General features: G+C 37.4%; 3 protein-coding genes across 4 annotated transcripts; 2 read left to right on the top strand and 1 right to left on the bottom strand.

Moving 5' to 3' along the window:
- The first annotated feature begins 1,499 nt into the window (after nt 1-1,499).
- Nucleotides 1,500-3,742, top strand: LOC148677074 (retinol-binding protein 2-like). The gene is made up of 4 exons (XM_088617560.1): nt 1,500-1,690; nt 2,166-2,344; nt 2,952-3,053; nt 3,615-3,742. Exons 1-4 carry the CDS (start codon nt 1,618-1,620, stop codon nt 3,666-3,668), a joined length of 408 nt encoding a protein of 135 aa, XP_088473686.1. The 5' UTR covers nt 1,500-1,617; the 3' UTR covers nt 3,669-3,742.
- A 2,905-nt stretch (nt 3,743-6,647) lies between these two features.
- copb2 (COPI coat complex subunit beta 2) lies at nt 6,648-17,468 on the top strand. Its single transcript, XM_088617396.1, has 22 exons — nt 6,648-6,796; nt 7,718-7,855; nt 8,102-8,188; nt 8,558-8,684; nt 9,311-9,459; nt 9,607-9,753; nt 10,104-10,203; nt 10,686-10,828; nt 10,944-11,143; nt 11,335-11,445; nt 11,546-11,634; nt 11,727-11,833; nt 12,098-12,241; nt 12,472-12,602; nt 13,629-13,836; nt 14,055-14,165; nt 14,466-14,680; nt 15,254-15,346; nt 15,445-15,628; nt 15,710-15,778; nt 16,418-16,525; nt 17,140-17,468. The coding sequence occupies exons 1-22, from the start codon at nt 6,794-6,796 to the stop codon at nt 17,233-17,235; spliced, it is 2,760 nt and encodes a 919-aa protein (XP_088473522.1). The 5' UTR covers nt 6,648-6,793; the 3' UTR covers nt 17,236-17,468.
- A 66-nt stretch (nt 17,469-17,534) lies between these two features.
- mrps22 (mitochondrial ribosomal protein S22) lies at nt 17,535-22,449 on the bottom strand. 2 transcript variants are annotated; one of them, XM_088617409.1, is made up of 8 exons: nt 22,283-22,449; nt 21,830-21,987; nt 21,206-21,370; nt 20,238-20,381; nt 19,868-19,951; nt 19,486-19,631; nt 19,274-19,382; nt 17,535-17,901 (listed from the first exon to the last, which is right to left on the bottom strand). In XM_088617409.1, the coding sequence occupies exons 1-8, from the start codon at nt 22,410-22,412 to the stop codon at nt 17,812-17,814; spliced, it is 1,026 nt and encodes a 341-aa protein (XP_088473535.1). In that variant the 5' UTR covers nt 22,413-22,449; the 3' UTR covers nt 17,535-17,811. The 2 variants fall into 2 exon arrangements, with proteins under 2 accessions (XP_088473535.1, XP_088473543.1); XM_088617417.1 differs by lacking the exon at nt 21,206-21,370.
- Nucleotides 22,450-22,962: the final 513 nt, after the last annotated feature.

The following is a 22,962-nucleotide window of genomic DNA, read 5'->3' as shown; positions in this document are numbered from 1 at the left end:
AGAGTCAGAACCAATTAACTTCAAATACAGTACATGTGACCAGAAGCCCTCCAGGACCTCAAGGTGTTTTAATCACTTACTGAACAAATTATCTGCTTTATTGAACAAAAAAATAATTTTATAAAAATTGTGAGAATATTAACCTGCCTAAATAGTTTGTGGAACACCTTTGTACATCAGTTATATCAAAGTTAGGGTAAACTTTGAACTTGTCTGCACAGATAATGAATTTGCACCACAAAACAGCCACATGTGTGCACAGTATTGCAGATTTTTTATGTTGGAATGTGTCAGAGGAGAACTTTAAGGCTTCAGTGTCTTCGTATTTCTTTTCTTGTTTGTTGTCATATTATATATGCTTTGTCTCTTGTCACAATTCCATTTGCAACATTTTCAAGGTTGTTTCACTTCTGAAAAGGATTTCTCAAACAGAGGCAGAAACATAGGGGATTTTTTAGTGTTGCAAAATAATAGTTTATTCACAGGATATATCCTTTCCAATCAGAGAAAAATGTGAGGTCTGATTCCAATTCCAGTATTGCCTTCTTTACAATTAACATTGAGCAGCACTCTGAGAAATTATTTTTGCTTGACTCCTCATTTAGCACAATAAAATACAATCTAAGAAGAAATCAAAGCTACCTATAATCACACAGACAGCATGATAGCAAGTGAGAAGTGAAGAAAGATAATATGGATATTTTCAGAGGAAGTACATGCTGTACATACTGTATAAGTCATATGAATATAATACTTTTCTAAATGCAACTCCTCAAGTTCATTTTTCAGGTTGGTTTCTGAGAAAATTAGCTTTGTTCTAATCCCCAATCTAATCCCCAGACTGTTTACCTCCTTGAGTATGACACACAAATTCAGTGTAAATTAAGACCCGCTATGACTTCTTGTGGTAATGTCGACTATTACAGAGTGTGGTGCATACTGTAAATAGCATCACATGTACACAACATTTATTTATGGAAGAAATCTCAAGTTTTGCATCTAATAAAGGGGTATGCAAGTCTGACTTACAACCTTCAAGAATGAAGAACAATATATTACTGAAAGCATATTTCAAAATTGGATTTTTTAATGCTTCCCAATAGTGCAATATATTTTTAAGAATATCCCTATTCTCAGATAGAAGCAGAAATGAGAGTACAGAATTACAGAATCCAGCAACTGAAGCATTGAAACTTGATGAGCATTTCAAAACAGAGGCAGTAGGCTGTGCATTTCCAAAGATCACATAATATTATGAAAACAATTATTCCTCTGTAAACCACTTATACATCATTGCACAACATCGGGGCTCTTATGGAAAGAAGATTTGTCAATGTATAATCATAAATTCAAAATTGCCTTAATTGCTCATTGCACTTAAGTATATATAATGCTGCTTTAATATCCCTTGCAACAGAAATTAAAAGTCTGAAAGCTGTTCCAGTTACCCAATCCCCAGAGTAATAAACATTTTTATCTAATGAACTCTGCACTGAGGCCATGCTAGTGGGGAAATCGTATAAAAAGGCCTAGATCTATTGTACATTTTCTGTGTGCTTGCAAGTCAAAGTTTGCAGTTTGTGCTCAAACCAGTTTACTTACCAGCAGATTACAAAAATGCCAGCAGATTACAATGGAAGATGGGAGATGGAAAGCAATGAAAACTTTGAAGAGTATATGAAAGCGCTTGGTAAGTATTTCTGCCACACTGCATGGACAAGAGCACAGCGGATCAGTCCTGCTTCATTTACTTATTGAGAACCTGCCAGCACAGCTTAACCATGAGTATTTAAATAATGTCTGCTACTTAATGTGTGAAATACATATCGATTTTATTCCAAATTTTTATCCCTTAGAGAAACCTTGCGTGTCATTCTGTTGCAACTTTTGAATTAGCTGCTGAACAGCATTGACTTGTGAATGGTTTGTGAATCACTATTTAAACTCATTTATTTCATTTGATATTATCCTGGAAAGCCCAAATGACTTTTACCGTTTTAAATTGCACAAGGTGACAGGAATTTATCACAATACAGATATGGAAATGTTATGACAAACAGCAATAAGTGAAATTAAATTAAAATGTTCTGATACAAATGCCAATCCAATGCATCCATTTCTGGAATAAATTGTTTATTTGTTGTTGTTTTTTTAAATAAAAACAGATATAGATTTTGCTACCCGCAAAATTGCCTTGCACCTGAAACAGACAAAAGTGTTTGTTCAGAATGGGGACAAATTTGAGACGAAAACCCTGAGCACATTTCGGAATTATGATGTGAACTACACCATAGGAGAGGAGTTTGAGGAACACACTAAGGGCCTGGATAACAGAGTGGTCAAGGTACAAACCTCTTCACCGTTAAGAAACCGCCTGAAGCTTCTAAGTTATTTTTAGTTATGATGCTATTTATTTTTTGGTAATGTTAACACGTTAAGGGTTCCTGAGGGTTATTCACCAAAAAGAAATACAAAATTATGTTTAATATTCATAATATGGGTGGCTTTATTTGTGCAAGCATGATTAAATATGGGATAATTTTTCTTTACAGGTATTCTCATTTCCTCAGCAAGAGGACCTTTTCTGAAAGGAAGTAATATTTGATCAATAGAAAAAATATATGAGAATGAGTAGAGGTTATTTTGGAACATTTTAGCTATAGAGCTTGTTATTGAGCTTCTTCTCTTGAACCTTTGTCTTTTTAAATCTTTCTTAATCTTTTATATCAAGGAATAATGAAGTCTTCAGATCACAAATTGCACTATCCACTCAAAGAATACATAGCCAACCAAGAAAACTATAAAACAAACGTGGAAGCAAAATACTTTTCTATGTAAGGAGAATGAATTTTCTGAGACATAATGCTTAATCCTGTTCGTACACAGACTGGTCACGCTGTCCAAATGCCTACAAAATTCTGTCATTTTCTCGTTGTCTTTCTACATCCCAGACTGTGGTGACATGGGATGGTGATAAACTGGTTTGTGTCCAGAAGGGAGAAAAAGCCAACAGAGGCTGGAAACACTGGATTGAAGGAGACAAACTGCACTTGGTGAGTCCTCCTCTTTTCACTTAACCGTCATATAAACACTTTCTTCACTTAGGTCTACAATATTACAGTAAATCAATAGTGACTCTGTACTGCTAAAAGGATGACTCTTAGGACAACAGGAACAGGTAACATGTTCCGATTTATTTACAGCAGCTGTTTCAAAGACAACTCATCTGGCTTTCACCCTCCAGGCTTCGAATGGAGAGATCACTACTGAAAAGAATTGTCTTAAACCTAAAAATCTTACAACACATTGGATCCCCTAAAGGAGATACAGTAGCTACAAAATGCACATTTTTAGAAGCTTATATACAAGTAAAGTTATGTTTCTTGGGGTAGATAAGGAGATGAGGCACTGTATAGTCGAATTTAACACTCTGCTTTATCTTCTGGAAACTGTTCACCTCACATGCCAGGCACAACTTAGTTTTTGACCTTAAAGGACTTTTTTTTTTACATTTTGCCATTGATGTTCTAGTTAATGATTTGCAGTACATCATTCAGAATATTTTCTTACTCCGTATATAAATAAATTCCTGTCTTTCTTGTATATCTCTCCAGGAACTGACATGTGAAGACAAAGTCTGCCATCAGGTGTTTAAGAAGAAACAATAACAATAAAGCTGGAATTCCTGTTCATTATTGTCATTTTAAGCATATTAAAACCGGTTTTGACAGTATTGCAAAAATGGTTCTAAAGTCATTGTTTTGTTTTTTTAATTGAGGGGAGAACATAATAAGTGAGAAAAACAACAATTCTGGGATGTGGTCAAAGGAAGGTCTGATTCTGGAATTGTATGCTCACTTCTAAATTCAGTGATTTTCTCCGATATTATATGAATGCCTTATTGAACGTTTGTGACTTTCTGAGAGCTCCTTTTTACTGGAATACATTGATAAATGAGAGGAGAAATCCAAAAAGGCTCTCTAGCTACAAAGCAAAGCTTAACAGCTTTAAGCTGAAAATGTGGAATATTGGACTGCTTCCATATTATTTCTGGCCATACGCTTATGACAATATATATTCCTTAATTCTGGATTAAGCAGCAGAGTCCTACATTGCATTTGTCAGCATGCTTTGGGAATCTAGTAAAGCAATGAAAGAAAGCCACACAATACACAAATACTGTAACAGAATAGCCTGTATGGGGAGTAGGAAAGAAAAAAAGCCAACCCTTGGAATAAATTGCACCATTAAGAAAATAAAAGAAACTGATTACTCTGATTTTCAAGTGCTGCACACTGAAAACTTGCATGATGTGCAGTTTCCACATTTCCCATTATTGTCATTTTTTTAAACAACAGTGTACACACAATTCTTTTCAGTAGACTTGAATTTAAAAACGCAAAACCTGGAGACCAGTCTTCTCGGAAAACTCCCTTCTCAGAATTTTCTTCAGCACAAATCTTTTTCTCCTCTTTTGTTTTCAAGCTGAGTCACATGTAGGCTTGGAATGGGTTTCTTGGTGGATAGTGTTAAAGGTGGATAGTTGGTGGCTAGTGCCAGAAGCCATATCACTCTGCAACTCAAAACTGGTAGCCCACTGAAGCTTAGCAGGTGTGAGCCTGGTCAGTACCTGGAAGGGAGACCTCCTGGGAAAAACTAAGGCTGCTGCTGGAAGAGGTGTTAGTGGGGCCAGCAGGGGGCACTCACCCTGCGGTCCATGTGGGTCCTTATGCCCCAGTATAGTGACGGGGACACTATACTGTAAACAGGTGCCGTGTAAAACCAAGGTCCTGACTCTCTGTAGTCATTAAAAATCCCAGGGCGTTTCTTGAAAAGAGTAGGGGTGTAACCCTGGCATCCTGGCCAAATTTCCCATTGGCCTTACCAATCATGGCCTCCTAATAATCCCCCTCTATGAATTGGCTTCATTACTCTGCTCTCCTCTTCACTGATAGCTGATGTGTGGTGAGCGATCTGGTGCACAATGGCTGCTGTTGCATCATCCAGGTGGGGCTGCACATTGGTGGTAGTGGAGGGGAGTCCCCATTACCTGTAAAGCGCTTTGAGTGGAGTGTTCAGAAAAGTGCTATATAAGTGTAAGCAATTATTAACTAATATAATTATTATTATTAAAGGAGTATTGGGGACTTTAATACACATTAGGACATTGAAAGGAAATGGACAATTTAGAATAGCCAGTCCACCATAGCCAGCATGTCTTTGGGAGATAGGGAGAAGACTCAAGAGCTATGAGACAGCAGTCTTAACTGTTACACCACCATTTCTGCTCTTAATAGACACTATCCTAAACGTCAAATGTATGGCTTCAAATAAAGCATGTGAACACACGAATGCTCTAGTTTTATTGTTGCACCTCTAATAAATCCAGAGATTGCATAGCAAAGTTCATTTCTGCGTTAATGGAAAACAGACATTTGGACCATGGGAAAAATACCACCCCCTACCTACCCACTGACACGGGAAGGAAGCACAGCAGGGCGGCACTTCAATATACTGTGCACAAAGCCAACGCACCAGACGTCTTCAGGATGAACAATTACACGGACGATAGGGCACGATAGGAAAGTATGTGAAAGGGCATTTCAAACAGAACAGGAGGCACTGTTTTTCTTCTTTATCAAAAGCGGTGTGGGAGAGTGGACCAAGACCGTGCTTTCATTGTAGAAACCAGGATGACGTCCTTGAATCAGTAAATACATTACGGACTTCCAAATGAGCTAGGATGGAGCGAATGGACCTTCGTTATTAGATAGATACTTTATTGATCCCGTGAGGGAAATTGCAGTGCAACAGCAGCTTTACACAGACAACACCGCCACAGTGTAACGAATAATAATAATACAATACATACAATACAATCAGTACAGTGAGGGGTGCGCTAAAAGAGTTACTCACAGTCCAGGACACACAAAGAACAAACTAGAACAGAACAGTACGCAGAAAAATCGTATTGCACATATTAATATAAATATAGATGTAAATATAGATATAAATATAAATATAAATATAAATGTATTGCACGGGTCCCTGGCATATATTGCACAAAAAACGGTTGTAAACGGGAAAAGAAAAAGAACAGATGTAGCAGTAGATGTGTAGATGTGTTCAGGCCAGAAACAGGTCACTGTCAATGTTGCCTCTGCCCAGACGCAAGGTGGATGCGTTGTACAGTCTTAGTCTTAAGAATTAATCATTCTTGTGTTCTTAAAAAAATAACAACAGTATAATTCATCCGTGTTCCCCACCTCGAAGATGGGTGTGTGAAGCGAAGCAGACCGCTATCTATTGGGAGGACTTAAAACCCAGTTCCTAGAAGGCAAACATGATTATCAACTAGTCTGGAACTCGCTGGAGGACGGTGCGGTTGAAACTAATTTCTGCCAGCCCCCGATTAACCTTACATCTGATTTTTTTAAAACCAGAAGTTCTTGTGCATACTATGATCGAACCAAAAGGCATTTTTAACAATGATGCGCACATTTTGATTTACTTACAGCCTTACTATTTAAACAATAGAATGCATAGAAAACACTGTGTCTTCGTTGTAGCATGAGACGCTAAATAAAAACGCCCCTCCTAATCGCCATAATACGGTGAAAATGTCCAGGGTTGGATCAGCTGCACAAGATCTCGCGGTGATGCCTCCGGGAACTCTCGCGTGATTCATGGCAGGAAACTCCACGTCAGTAAGTCCAGCGCAGCTCCTGCTGGCCGATACCTAGGAGAGGGGATCCGGTAATCGCTTATACCAGTTTTCCGGCTCCGTGCAATCATGGTAAGTGATAAAAAGCAGACATAGAACACCTTTTTTTATTCGGAGTTACGTTTTAAATAGGTTCCTCTGCTAGCATTGTAGTCTAGGGCTTGCAGTTATTTCTGAAGCCTTGATGTACGAAATGTAATTGAGATGAAGGCCCAGCGCACAATAACATCAACACAACTGAAATATGGTGACGTTGAGGGTTTTATTAATTATTCTAATTGCTGTACACTTAAAAAGTATTTTTTCTTCAGTAAAAAAAAACGGGGGTCCGATGTTTGCAGCACTGTATTGACCCAGCAGCACAGGCTGAAACCTTGCACACACAGGCTGCCACGACAGGGGTTAGCGAGCAGGAAGGAATTAGAAATGCAGAACGGGACTGTTTGGTCATTTATTGAATCCGTTTGTGTTTGTGGCGATTAATTGAGTTAGCCCTGTTGGTCATCATTGCAAAATACGAATGTGACTTGTGATGTCAGCCGTGAGAACACCGTGTTGTCTTGAAAATTAAAGGGAAGATGAGGGTGTGTGGTGCGTCAAACCAAGATCCAACGTTAGAATTTCACCTCTGGCTCAAAAACACTGAAAACCTCGAGAGTTTTGTAGACTAACCCTAATTCTTAGGTTGTATTTGACATTGGACAGCATCTTATCCACTCTATCACTGCTTCTTGTAGAGAGATTCAGCGCTAAGCTGCTGCTTTAATTTTTGACGGTGGCAGACGTTGTAGACTGAAAACCCAACTGTTGACTCTTGTTAAATCGGCCTTTTTTCCTTAAAGCAAAATACAAGTCTCTGACTTTTTAATGTTCATCTTTGAAGACGTACAGTCAGCACAAGGGCCGTTTATATGTTTTGCACATCACTTTTTAATGTTTGAAGCGCCTTTGAGGTTAAAAAAATTCATGTTTGCACTGACCTTCGTTTTCCAGCCTCTGAGACTAGACATTAAGCGGAAGCTGACCGCTCGCTCGGACCGAGTGAAGAGTGTCGATCTTCACCCCACTGAGCCGTGGATGCTGGCCAGTCTGTATAATGGTAGTGTCTGTGTGTGGAATCATGAGACCCAGGTAGGCTACTGGCTGAAGATGTGGCTGCAGTACTTTGAGTGAACAGATAAGTGGGGTCTGCATTATCTGTACTCTGGCACTTGCTGTATTTTGGTGTGTAGTGCATTTTAGTAAAGCTGTTAAAACAAGCAAAACTCCAAAAACATAACCTGTTAATAACTGTTGCTTCATGTGCTGTTGCAAGGGAAATAGCAGTATGCAAATTTATTTGTAGTAATTCAAATAACGTTTTTTTTTTATCCCCAGACCCTTGTGAAGACATTTGAAGTGTGTGATTTGCCAGTAAGAGCCTCGAAATTTGTTGCTAGGAAGAACTGGGTCATCACAGGAGCAGTATGTGTTTTTCTTTTATTTAATAGTTGGGAAAATATTGAATAATAAGACAGAATTAAAACTGTTAGCTAGATTTACAAGTATTGCATTATTTGGTTTTAAACCAAATTAGAGTAAGTGGAGCAAAATGGGAGTCTCAGGAATTCAGAAGACATTATGATGTTAGTAACATTGAAGCAAAATGATTTTACATTTTTAAACTCTACATAGTATAAATTAATTTGGTACACAACATAATATGTCATGATTTTGTTTCTTAAACTCAATTTTAGGTTTTAAATCTTACAATACAAAATTCAGCTGGAGATTTAAGATAATCAACATTGAGACAAGTATGTGTAAGTTTCCTTTCTTTTTTGTTCTATAAAGGATGACATGCAAATCCGTGTATTCAACTACAACACTCTGGAAAGGGTTCACATGTTTGAAGCACACTCGGATTACATCCGCTGTATAGCAGTGCATCCCACTCAGCCCTACATTCTCACCAGCAGTGGTAAGATCTGAAGTGATGCATGGATGTTATCTGTCATGTATACTGCAGTTGTCTGTATGAAATACTTTTTAAATGTGTTCTATGGCAACTCACAAGAGAATAGTCTTTGTAATACAACATGCATGATAAGTTCTTGAATTATGTGGTATTGTGGTGTTTCCTTTCCTTTTGGTATATAGTTGAAAGAATGGTGGGGAAAAAAGGGGTGGTTGAAAGGGAGTTTATAAATATAAGTTTGGAACAGCCAACAGCCAAGTTCAGTCACTCTCAGCTGTCAGGAATGAACAATTCCTAACATCCAAATTATAAATACTATATGTAATCCCCATCTCCACCTGGGTATGTTTTTTACATCCCCCTCCACTCCTTCTCATCCTCTGCAACTGCCCCTTGGTCAACTCCTCCAGGGGTGCCAGCCACCTTGTCCAGGCTCAACCAAGCGTGTTAAGCAAAGTTTACAAAGACTAAAACACTCAGTAAACCTTTCAGTGCACTTAATTCTTGGCTGTTGGGTGTTGTTATTCCTAGTGAATTATCCTTTAGTGTGTTGTGTGGTGTATTGAAATTCAGAGGAGATGTGAAAGAATAGTGTCCGATCTCATGACGGCACGTTTGTGGTGCTCCAGATGACATGCTCATCAAGCTTTGGGACTGGGAGAAGAAGTGGTCCTGCAGCCAGGTGTTTGAGGGCCACACCCACTATGTCATGCAGATCGTCATCAATCCAAAAGACAACAACCAGTTTGCCAGTGCCTCTTTGGACAGAACTATTAAGGTAACATCTCACAGAGGCTACATGTCTTTTTAGTCATGTACATCAAAGTATGTTAAGCTTAATGCTGTTCTAGTACAGAATTGACTGATACAATGTCCAAATCCATGATTCTTTAGAAAATGAGCCAGCATTTTATTGTTTTATCAGGTGTGGCAGCTTGGGTCCTCTTCTCCAAACTTTACCCTTGAGGGCCATGAGAAAGGAGTGAACTGCATTGATTATTACAGTGGAGGAGACAAACCGTACCTCATCTCTGGAGCTGATGATCGCTTGGTGAAGATCTGGGACTACCAGGTATACATTCCAGTAAAATGTCCTAAGAATTGGTTTAGAAGATCTAGTGGTTCCATTCAGTACTTATGGAAAGGCAAAGTATAGCTACAATTAGTATTTATGTATTGTTGTATATGGAACAAAAAACAGCAAATACCTGTAATTATACCTATAATTATAACTTTTCCATTATTTTCTTCTTGGCTTTCTGATGTAATTTATTTTAGTTAAAGAATACAGGGTTGACATACAATAGTGTATTATTAAAATTATAACTAAAAGTAGATTATATGTGACAAATCATGAGACCATAGTTTTAGGTTGTTTTTATTTCTGTGCACTGTATACTGAAAATTGTTTCCCTGTTGTAGAATAAAACCTGCGTGCAAACGTTGGAAGGACACGCACAGAATGTGTCATGTGTTAGTTTTCATCCTGAGCTTCCCATTATCATTACAGGCTCAGAGGATGGTGAGTAAACTTACTAATGTGTTTTGCTACGTTTTGAACTTTGTTCATACAGTTCCCAAGATATCATTTGTAATGCTTATTGAATTTACAGTACTCTCAGAAATCCTTTTCTTATTGTTTTGAGTACATGATAATACTTATAATTGCTGTTTAAGTATGGAATTGTTACTTTCTATGGTTAAAAATCAGTCATGCTTGAACGGTTTTTGATTTATTCTATCTTGGGATTTATTTACCTTAATAACAATACCCTGCATTGCATTCACAGAATATTATTTTATTATATCAGGAAAAACAACCCTAGAAAACTTAACTGTTGAAGGAAAAAACACATTTAAACCACAGACATTTTAGGGCTCCTTTGTAATACTCACTCTTAATATTTGTTAGCTTCCAGCCTGCGTAGTTTTCTTATAGCAAGTTCCAGTTTCCAGGTTTTAGTAACAGTAATGTGTGTTAAATTTGATCTTCTGTCCTTACAGGCACAGTTCGCATCTGGCACTCAAGCACGTATCGTCTGGAGAGCACACTGAACTATGGCATGGAGAGAGTATGGTGTGTGGCCAGTCTCCGGGGGTCCAACAATGTGGCTCTAGGCTACGATGAAGGCAGCATTATCATCAAGGTACACAATTTCAAATCGGGCATGGAGTTCCGTAACGCGGTGTTGAAACCACCGTACCGTGTTTGAATATAGATCTTTACAAAATGGCCATTTCCTCACCTCGGTTCTCTTTCAGCTCGGTCGGGAAGAGCCTGCTATGTCCATGGACACAAATGGAAAGATCATTTGGGCCAAGCATTCTGAGATCCAGCAAGCCAACCTTAAAGCCATGGGTGATGCTGAAATTAAGGATGGAGAACGTCTGCCACTGGCTGTGAAAGATATGGGAAGTTGTGAGATTTATCCACAGACAATTCAGCACAACCCCAATGGCAGGTAATATGATTGTTACAAATGCTAAATTATTTCGGTTTCCAAATAAAATTCTGACTTGATTTTTGGGAAACAAATGGGGGAAAAGTGAACTGATTTTGTGAATGTTTTATCAACCACTTTGATTTCACTATATTGTAATATATTTGATGCAATGGGTTCCATCTTATTCTTTGTCCTTTTCTAAAATTTAGATTTGTGGTCGTCTGTGGAGATGGCGAATACATCATCTATACAGCCATGGCATTAAGAAACAAGAGTTTTGGTTCTGCACAGGAGTTTGTTTGGGCACATGATTCTTCAGAGTAAGTTGATGAGATGAATGTCCGTTTCACTCTTTCCATTTGGATCACATTTAATAAATTGAGTGTGCTGCAGTGTCACTGATCCTTGGTACTGTCACAGGTATGCAATCAGAGAAAGCAACAGCATTGTGAAGATCTTCAAAAATTTCAAAGATAAGAAGTCTTTCAAACCTGACTTTGGTGCTGAAGGTAAGGGAATTCTTAAATTGTAAGAACCTTGATATAATTTAAGTACAATATATGTAGTTTATTGATAATCCTTTACCTGACATTCCCTATAGGTATCTATGGTGGATTTCTGCTGGGAGTAAGGTCTGTTAATGGTTTGGCATTTTATGACTGGGACAACACAGAGCTGGTCCGTCGAATTGAAATTCAGCCAAAACACGTAAGTCGGAGGTTTTAAACAGCAACTTTGTTGATTTTTGTTTAATCCTTTGGCATTGAGTTTCATTTTGAAAGTGGTAGATTTTCAGGTGAAGTAGAAGGCTAGAAAATAGTAACAAGAGAAAGCAGAGTGTTTCTGGGAAATCCTCACCTGCTTTTGTCTTCTGTTCTACAATTGTCAATTATATATTCTACAAGAAGGTCACTTTAGATCAGGGTTATGCACCTTGCTTTATATGGTATGTGTTTTTTTTTTCCTGTATAGATTTTCTGGTCAGACTCCGGTGAATTGGTCTGCATTGCTACAGAGGAGTCATTTTTCATTCTGAAGTACCTGTCAGATAAGGTGGCAGCTGCACAGGAATCCAATGAGGGAGTCACAGAGGACGGCATTGAGGATGCCTTTGAGGTAGAATATTATAAATTTGTTTTTTTATGGATTTTAACATTTACGTCTTTGAAAATAAATATTTAAATTGCTTTGTAAAGGTTATACCCGTGATTCAGAAAGTATTCTGGTAATTGTAAAATCAACAATATTGTGTTGCAGTGACAGCAGTTGCACTATTAACATTGATTGGAGTTAACATTTGATTAAAACCTTTTTATTTCTCTCTGGACTAATGTTCTTTTCCACAGGTGCTAGGAGAAATACAAGAAATTGTAAAGACAGGGTTATGGGTTGGTGACTGCTTCATTTATACCAGCTCAGTAAACAGACTAAATTACTTTGTTGGTGGAGAAATTGTTACTATTGCTCACTTGGACAGGTAAGAATTCACTTAATATTTACTTGACTTACATGGTCTGCTGCTTTATTTTGACTCTGAAGATTTATTTTCAGTAAAATTCATTTTCACAGAATATCTTTTTTTTTCAAATATTTGATTAATGGTTGTATCATCTGTGTTACTGTGTAACTTTTATCGGGGGGGGGAACAAAAGGTTTGCATGGTCTAAAGATTGTGTGTATTAATAGGATGTAGATGTGCAAACCTAAAAAATATTAAAGAATGAAAGTAACCTCTTAAAAGTTTTTAATTTTAATAGTGGGAGCCTACAGGTGTTATCCTTATTCTAAGCATTTTATTTATGAAAGCTGACAGAATGCTTGGGTATATAATTAAGTGTAAAATTCAAATGAAACAAAGTGATGCTTATATTTATTACAGTAGACTTCAGTTCGAATATTGCATTCTGATTAGGTTCTCCCACTACAAACAATGTATTGCTCCTCGAAAAGGCAGTACAAAGAAGAGTAACCAGACATTTCTGGTCTGAAGAGAATGTAAGACTCAGTAGATTAAAGGAACTCATTCTTCCTAGCCTTACAGAAGTGTCTTTGTTGACTTGATTTGGATATTTAGAATGTGGAAGGGTATTAGGGGACCGTCTATGTGATAATAATTTAGGGACCCAGAGACACAAGTAGAAATTAACCTTAAAATCATTAGCTATAGAAAACAGGACACAGGTGTATCTGCAGCAAATGCCCTAGACTCATTGTTGTAGGTGACTTGCATCCTTCAATAAACTCATTGATGGATTTCATGGATCACCTGAAGAAGGCTTCACAGCCGAAACGTGTTTTCTCTCTTGTCTTTTCAGCATACCTATTGTATGTTTTAATGTTCTGTTCTTAACCTTTCTTATGATCTTGGGATCCGTTATAATTTTTATGATTTTTTTTTTTACTATAACTGTTTAGCACAAATGCCCACCCTAGTCAGTTTTAATTGTTCAGGAAATGATGTTGAAACATAGACAAACACTAACTGACTATAATTCCGTTGTAGAACAATGTATCTCTTGGGATACATCCCCAAGGATAACCGGTTATACCTTGGCGATAAGGAGCTGAACATTGTCAGCTATTCCCTACTTGTTTCTGTGCTGGAGTATCAGACCGCAGTCATGAGGAGGGACTTTGGCATGGCAGATAAGGTTCTACCCACAATTCCAAAAGAACAGAGAACCAGAGTGGCACATTTCTTAGAAAAACAGGTGAGGTGTTGATGCCATAAATGTCATAAGTATTATGTATGTTTTATACGTATGCGTACCTTAAACATATGAAGGGATGTTATTATTGCTTTGGAATTATAATCCTTTTAATTAAAATATTAAGTATTAAGTCTGTCTCCTTCCCAGCACTGTTCTGAAAATAGAACATCCTAACCCTGTTTCCTAATAGGCTTTAAAATCATATATTTGCTTCACAGGGGTTCAAACAACAAGCCCTGGCTGTCTCATCTGATCCTGAGCATCGATTTGAACTGGCATTGCAGCTTGGAGAGCTGAAGATTGCATATCAGCTAGCAGTAGAAGCAGAGGTGAAACACTAAAAATGTTTGTTAAATCCTGTGATAATCTAAGCGTATTTTTGTACAGACCTTTTAATTGTAGAGCGATCAACTAATTTAGCATATTTTTGATATAATCTACTTTCTGTTTACAATTTAATTTCCAAATTATAATTGTAGTTAACTACAACTATTAGGAATATATTTTGACATTTAAAATGATATATTTTTAGACTTTTTTATCTTATGCATTGTTAAGTTGCAATTGTATTTTTTTTACAAACTCAAATTTGTAAACACCATCTAAAATGCTGTACGACTTGTCTTAAGTCGGAGCAGAAGTGGAAGCAGCTTGCAGAGCTCGCCATCAGCAAGTGCCAGTTTGGACTTGCCCAGGAGTGCCTTCACCATGCCCAGGATTACGGTGGCCTCTTACTGTTGGCCACTGCCTCTGGCAATGCTACCATGGTCAATAAACTTGCCGAGGGGGCTGAGAAGGATGGCAAAAACAATGTTGCCTTCATGACGTACTTCCTACAGGGAAAGTGAGTATAATACCTGAATCTACATCCCTGAAACTGCCCATTAGCAGGAGAATGTGTACTGGAAATTAGTCTCTTGTTTGTGATGCTATTTATTTAAGAACAAAATAGGCTTTCTGGACTTATTAGTCACTACACACAATGTTCTTGATTTTATAAATTGAGTATCCCTTTAATGATTTAGGTACCGATTAGATATTGTGGTTAAGCCTATTTAGTGTAGTTTTTAGCTCCCTTATGCACCACAAATAGTTTTGAGACCCTTTGTAGCCATCTATATACTGAATAGTTCCAAGGCATTCTAAGACTTGGTTTTCTTTCTTCTTGTACTGTCCCTGTGAACTGCATGGTGTGATCAGTTGTGCCAACGTAACAAGTTATGTCTGTTCTGAAATAACATCTTGTGTCCGTGCAGTGTTTTTCTCTACTGTATGTCTGCGAGCTGTGTAAGTAACTGACTTTGCCCCTTGGAGATTAATATAGTGTATTGTATCATTAATTGAAGCACATCTTAATGTCAGTGGATCAGCTTTATTAGATGATATCGCATGGTTATAACTATTCTTTCCTCTTAAGACTTGATCATTGTCTGGAGCTCCTAATTCGGACGGGACGCCTTCCCGAAGCCGCTTTCCTGGCTCGTACTTACCTCCCAAGCCAGGTGTCCAGGTGTGTGACATAACCTGTGATTGCCGATAAATAAAAAAATAGATGAATTGCTGGTAATGGAGTAAGTCTTTATTACAATTATTTTTATTTATTTCCAGGGTGGTGAAATTATGGCGGGAGAGCCTTTCCAAAGTGAACCAGAAAGCTGCAGAGTCCTTGGCAGATCCAACAGAATATGAGAACCTCTTTCCAGGACTGAAAGAGGCCTTTTTGGCAGAGCAGTACCTTAAAGAGACCAGCCTTGGCCGAATGAGACCGGCTGCAGAATACCCACTTGTCACTGTAAGTCTTTCTTATTGCCCTATTTTTTTTTAAAAAGAAATGTTCCAAGCTGAGTCCTAATTTTTTTTTGTGCTATTCTAGCTGAACGAAGAAAGAAATGTGTTAGAAGAAGCCAAGGGTTATCAACCCAAGGGAACAGCAGTTTTACAGGTAAGAGTTGGCATTAGCGATTGGAAACTTCATTAGGTAAAAAAAAAAAGGATCGATAGTTTAGAATTGGATGGAAATAACAGCCTGTCTTTGTCACTTTGACTGTGATAGAATCAAAGTATGCTAAAGAAATACTATCTGTTTTCAGTGAAGGATGAAACCCGAATCAGAGAACAGAGATGGGCATTTAAAACTAAGAGCAGAAAGTGCTTTTTTTATCCAAAAGGTTGTGCGAGTGTGGAACAAGCTGCCCAGTCGTGTTGTTGAAGTAGATACCCTGGTGTCCTTCAACAAACAGCATGAAGAGATCCTTGAATCAATGAGCTACTACCTAAACAGCTACTGTAGATGGGCCCAACTTCCACACTTCAATTTAAACCATTCTTTGTAGGTCTTTAGGAGTTTAATTCTTTAAACCTAATGGATTAAGAGTTAACTGGGATTTCTAGAATATGTGGTACATGTTAGAATTTATTGAATCTGTACTTAAACACTTCAGCAATGCATGTATATAATTTTATTACATTTGGAAATGTGGTTAAACATATTGCAAAGCTCTTGTTAAGGATTTGTTTCCAACCTTGATGGTAATGAAATTTGTATCTTAAAAAATGCTGAATGTGATTGGTCTATGTGAAGGAATCTGTTCTTCAAGAGGAAATACCAGAAACAGAGCTTGCACCCGGACCTTCATCATCTCAGGCCTCAGCTCCTGACCCCTTGCCAACAAAAGCAGACAAAGAAAAGGTAAGGTGTTTGTAAAGGTACCCAGTTTGTTACAGTTGACTTTGCACTTATTTTAAAAATCCTTAACAAGAGGGGATAAAGTTTTAGCTTTAGTAAGGTTTCACCAATTCCTCAACGGTCTGCCTTAGAGCAGCCTTTTTGTTTGAAGCATTGTTTATATAGAAACAGCTGAAAAGAAAATAATTCTGGTATAGGAAACAATACCTTTGCTTTTTATCAACTTAACTCTTATTAGTATAAAAAATATTTTTTACAGCTATTTTGATTTTCACTTGCCAACATGTTTGGCCTGTTTTAATTTTTGTATTTGTAACAGCAGGATCACAAGCACAAGGTAAATGGAATTTCAGGAGAGTCCTGCATATTGATTTTCAAACCTTGAAAATGTTCTCATGCTGTGTATATTTCTGTCACTGTGGTTTTGTAATTGTTGGATAAAATTGTTTGGATTAAAGGTTAAACTGGTGTCTTGGTTGTATTTAAGTATCTTTTAAGTATTCCTTATCATAGCTCAGGTATCTTAAAATTATGTATATTTTATATAGGCATTTTGATTGTTAGAAGTAAATCTTAATTTCTGTACCTTACAAAGGGTTATCATTTTGTTCTCTTAGACTTTGCAGGAGCTTGAGGATGATTTGGATAATCTGGACCTCGATGATATTGACACCACAGATGTAAACCTGGATGATGATTTCTTGGATGATTAATCCTTGAGATAGCACTACTATTTAAGAGACCAAACCCTTTATATTTTTACTTTACCCGTGAAAAAAGTAATAAGTAGATTGTAGCACCACCACTATTGAGTTTTAATGAGGTGGTGTAGCAACAAAAATGTCTGGTGTTTCTGAATTTTGTATCTTTAAAATATGGGAATCGCTATCTGATATGCTGATACATGTATGCCTACTAAAATGCCCAATAAATCACATTCTTAAGACTTGCCTTTTCCTTCATGTAAGATCATTCCTGGATATGAATGTACAGTACAGTATGTACAAAAATGTAATCTTAATGTTATCCTTTATTTAATCAAAAATTAAAAGATAACCTTAGAGACACAACCTCTTAACAGATTTTAGACTGGTAGCCTGTATGTGCACTAAAAGATACTGGTAATACTTGCTGCATATCTAAAGGGGATCTGTTAAACCAGAAAAAAAATCTTTATTTATAAACAACCTTCTGACTCAAAAGTAATTTATCATAACAAAGAATATGTAATGGAAATCTGTTAAAGCAGCAGTCTTTTTCATATTAGGAAGAGCTGAAGTCAGGCCAGATTAAGCAGAGCTTTCAAGAGTTGTCTCCTGATAGGCTTGTAGAGCAAGTTCAATGTATCCAGACTTCTGGGATTCTGTCTTGGCAAAGATCTTGAAAAGAAAATATTTCAGATTTTAGCCACACACAGTGGGGAAAAAAAAAACAATCATCTAATATTGCACATATCCCTATTTTTCTCTTTAAAGACTACTAAGGCATAGATCATAAAACACTACATTAGATCAGACCATTTCCTTGGATCCATGGATGTCCTGGGTCTTTTTTGTTTTGCTTTACTGCTTTCTGGAACTCACATGTTTTCACTATTAAGAAATATAAAGATACCTCTTTCAGGAATGCAGGATTTGGAATCCTGCTCCAAATGCTGTACCCCTTTTTAATTCTCAACCCCCCAATCTAAAGTGCTCATTCAAGAAGATGGGATCATTTCTGAGGCATGGAGTTAAAATGTGCACAGTGACCCAGGAGCAAAATACATTTTTAGGAGTTTAAATCTTTAGTAAAATGTTTACAGTTCTTTAGGAATTAAAAGTGAATTTGCATCCTTAAATGTGGTATAGATTAAAACTTCCATCTTGTAATTTACTACATCTGTACTAAAACACTTCAGCAATGCATGCATATAATGGATTCTTACAGATAGGAAAGTGGTTAAAGTTGTTGTAAAGGTCAACAAGTCACTGGTCTTTAGAGATTTTTAATGTGCTCCATCAGCTTGTGATGAATTGTATTTTTAGATTTCTTAATATTGAGCTCTAGAATACAATAATGCAAACAAGGTGTTCAATATAAATGAAGATAATGAAGGTTGTTGGGTTTAAAATTTAAAGTTCATAAAAGTGTTCTGCAGTCTTTACATTGTAGGTTAGTTAAAATTGGCATGCAGAAAAGTCCCGCTTTGCTAAACCATATATTAAGAACTCAGATGGCAATCAATGTGTTAAACGAATTATGCAAAAGTACAATATGACCTCAATATCATCCATGACTAAACTGATGCACCGAGTTTGTCAATTCATGTGCTTCACCCAGATTAAGGGAAGCAGCCTGTCATTGTGTAATGATTCACTCTGGAGATGCATAGTTCTCCAGGTGGCCTCTTCTCTTTGAGGTCAAACTTGTTGAAAATTGGTTCTGAAGTGGCCTTTACTTGACATCTGTGGCAAAACAGAAACATTAGCTATCCGAGCCATAACTGAGAACAGGAGACGGAATATCTTTAACCCTTTCTTTTCACAAATGTAGTCGGTACATTCTTTCCTACACATTTTTCTTTCCAAAGAGAATATGTATTTCCCCTGTTTTCCCTAATTCTTAATGTTTAGAACTTACAAACTGAAAAGAGAACCAAAGCACACCATTTCACAAGCATATTTGTATATGCTTGCCTTTGAGTTACAGAAATCCCTAGATTTTACCATCATGTGCATTAATTACACTTCAAAAATGTGAAGTGCTTACCTTAACCAGGTCAATCCCATCCACTTGCTTTTCTGTGGCCTCAGCAGCAGACTGACAATGTGGATGCACTATATGATACAAATGAACAAGACTTGCAGCATCTTGGATCCTGTTGAAAAAAAATATTTACATTCAACATTCTCTTCTCGATCTAAGTTAGATCTTAGTATTTAGCTGAGAACACCAGCAATCTCCCCCAAAAGGTGACTTACAGGTCTCTCTGGATCATATCAATCAGTAGGCCATCCACTCGTTTTGCATTGACCAAATACCAAACCATTCCGCCAAAGTGTCTTGTCGAACGCAGGAGGTCATATTTTCCTTGTTTTTCAATGTCATCGTAGGTTAGCTGGTGAACCTGTTTTTAGAAAAATATATTTAATTAGCTTTCTGATGTTTACTGACAGTGTGACTGAATTGCCCATGTCTAATCAGGATAAAAATCACATCACAAGGGCCCTGTTTGTCATGAACAACATGCATTCTGCTCAGCTGAAAAAAAAACATTCTTCAAATTATAAAGAGAAAAGTTGTATTGCAATGTCCCCAACTACGCTCATAATTTTCCAAATAAAAGAAGGTAGTTGTACTTACCCTTCTGTAATCGGAGGAATCTGGCTCAAACTGGACAAGACAGAGGTCCAGTATATCCTGGTGGCGATCTTGGAGAAACACAACCTGGACAGTGAAACACACATAACAGTTGAAGTAGGGACTAAGGTAGCCAATGCTTGCAGACCTGCAGTCTCTAATAGTAGGTTCCTTACTCTTACGGAATCTATTTTTTACATTTGAATTATTTTAGTGAACACCAGATGCAGTCCAGGTTTTACTAAGGCTTTAGAGGTACATATCCTTTTGACTTTAGATACATGACAAGGCAAGCTTATAATTACCCCAGTTTATATACAGAGAGAGTGCGGGCCAAGCCACAGTACTATAGCCAAGTTTTGTTTCATTTCACCTTGAGATTTTCTTCTTTAAAGACCGGTGGTGGAGTTAGTCTCCTGCCCTCCTTAGGAAAGTATATTTGCAGCATCCGATCCCGTTCTTCCCAAGAAGCTTTGCGTAAAGTACCATCTGGCTCTCTGATAACTATAAAGCGTTCCTGGAGGAAAAAAAACACACCAACCTTTTATTAAAAGCAGATCCTGACAGCTAACTGAGCTGAGCTCAGCTACCCAACTCCTGAGTTGTTCACTCAGTTTAATGCAGCTGCATTTTAAAGTATGATTCGGGAGGTTTTGAATGCAGTTATTACTTCACAAGGGATTCTTACACGTTTACATTCTGGTCAAGATGAAACTGTTGATCTCTACACCAAAATCACAGTAACATTTTTCTCTTAATAATAATAGTTCCTTACACTTATATACAGTAGCACTTTTCTGGACACTCAACTCAAAGCCTTTAAAAGTAAGGGGGACTCCCCTCCACCACAAATGTGTAGCCACCATCTGGATTATACGATGGCAGCCAGAGTGCAACAGTAAGATCACCATACATCAGCTATCAGTGAGGAGGAGAAAAGAGTAATGAGGCCAATTCATAGATGGGGATTATTAGGAGGCCATGACTGGTAAAGGCCTGGTGAAAATCTGGCCAGGACACCAGGGTAACACCCCTACTCCTTTCAAGAAGTGCCCTGGGATTTTTAATGACCACAAAGAGCCAGGACCTCTGTTTTATGTCTCATCTGAAGAACGGCACCTTTTTACAGTAAAGTGTCCCCGTCACCATACTGGGGCATTAGGACTCACACAGACCGCAGGGTGAGCGCCCCCTACTGGCCCCACTAAAACCTCTTCCAGCAGCAACCTTAGCTTTCCCAGGAGGTCTCCCATCCAGGTACTGGCCAGGCTCATGCATGAAGACCTTCAGTGGGTTGCCAGTTGTAAGTTGCAGGGTCATTTTCTTGATGAAGATACTCACTCTGTGTGGAATGTTGTAAGTGATATCAGTAAACACATATTTGGCAGTTTCCAGTCCCTCCAAAACCTTGTCTTCTGCCAAAACACTGTTAATTGGCTTTCTTTCTGGCAGCACAGGGGGCATTTTCAAATTCTTTTTGGCTACTTCTACAGCCTGTTGTGTAGCCTATAAAACATTTGAAATGTTAGTAGATTAATGTAAGCGAGAGAGTGAGTCAAGTTAGGATACTTACAGATCTTATTAGCCGTATGTTATGATTTTAATTTGACACTCAGTCCTGTTAAAATTTAAACTTGCCTCTGGGAATATTTGAGACATAATGTCTCCACCCTTCATACTGAAAAATTCTCAGGAAAAGGCTTCATTGATGTGTACTTTATCTAAAGCAACATTTTTTGGATTCCTGTCACTACAGCATTTTAAAAGGCAGCCACGCAGTCAATTAAATCATTTGAAATAAGAATATAAGTATGGAACTGGTCATAATGGTGCCTTCTATATTCAAAATAGGAATAAAAACCTAAAGTTTACAGTTAAATACAAATTATCTAATCATTTCCGACATGCTTATAATACAATCACTGATAATAAGTAAAATATAATTTAGCATTTAAGGAACTTTACCTCTTCAAGTTGTTTATCTGTCATGAGTTTATATATTGGTGGCTTTAGTTCCTGTTTAATGGGTCGAAATATTTTGTGCAAATCCATCCCGGTGATTTTAGTCAAAATATCCTGAATAACTTCATCTGAGAACTCGGGTTTCCTGACATCTGGTGAACCTAAACAGAGAAATCACTGAAAACATCATCGACATATTTTGAAATATAGTAAATTTCGTACGCAGAAAGCTACTTTTGAGTACGGGTTTCTTTGGGAGAACATAAAAACTTCAACAGTGACTAAAAGAAAAATATGACTGCAAAAAAATGAGATAGAACGTTAAGAATTGTTTAAAAATATAATAAATTAAGAAATAAATAAGGTGCTACTATCAGCAACACCAACATCGACACCACTTAGGGAGCAAGGTCAATACGGCAAATGCATCGGGGAAAACCATAAAGATAAACTCACTGTTACTAGCTGACGACTCACTGCACAGCATCTTTCTTGCACATCTGAGCAAAGTGTGCGGCGTCCGTGCAGCATTTCTGAGCTGAGCTGAATATCCTAACAAACACCTTGTCGCGCTGAACGCTGCCATGTTTGCCTCCCAGCTGACCCCTCAACTTTGACCTTTAGCAAACATGAACTGCATTTTGGGAAAATGAGTTATAAATGTAAAACCCTCAGCCTGGCTTCGGTTCTGAAAGACAGATGTGGTGAGTTTGTTTTTTATTTCAAATGCACTTAACTATACTTTTATACAACGGTGAAAATAACGATTCTGATATGAAGTCACGTACGTGTAGCTCATAGTATTATCAGATGAATTGTTTATTATCTTTTAAATTACATGAAAAGCATGACAATAAACTTCGCCTGAGATACCGTAGTTATTTCAATTTCATAGATATTTCAGACTTTAAATTGAGAATCATTCTCGCTGCGCAAATGTCTGTTTCATGTCTCTTAAAAATAGATTTGGATATCTGTCCTATGTTTCTTCGTATGTTGTCGAATATGTTGAAATGCCAATTTTCTTCTTGGTTTAAGGTTTACAAATTCTGATTTTTTTCTAAGGAGTGTTAAGTGTTCGTAATTGTGTTAATTATTTTGTAGGACTCTATAGAGTACTATATCTGATATTCTTA

This window comes from Lepisosteus platostomus, chromosome 2, assembly GCF_059453375.1.
Source record: "Lepisosteus platostomus isolate fLepPlt1 chromosome 2, fLepPlt1.hap1, whole genome shotgun sequence".
In the NCBI taxonomy this organism is placed as follows: domain Eukaryota; kingdom Metazoa; phylum Chordata; class Actinopteri; order Semionotiformes; family Lepisosteidae; genus Lepisosteus; species Lepisosteus platostomus.
The sequence above is the reverse complement of the archived record's forward strand: the minus strand, read 5'-3'. Positions and strand labels throughout refer to the sequence as shown.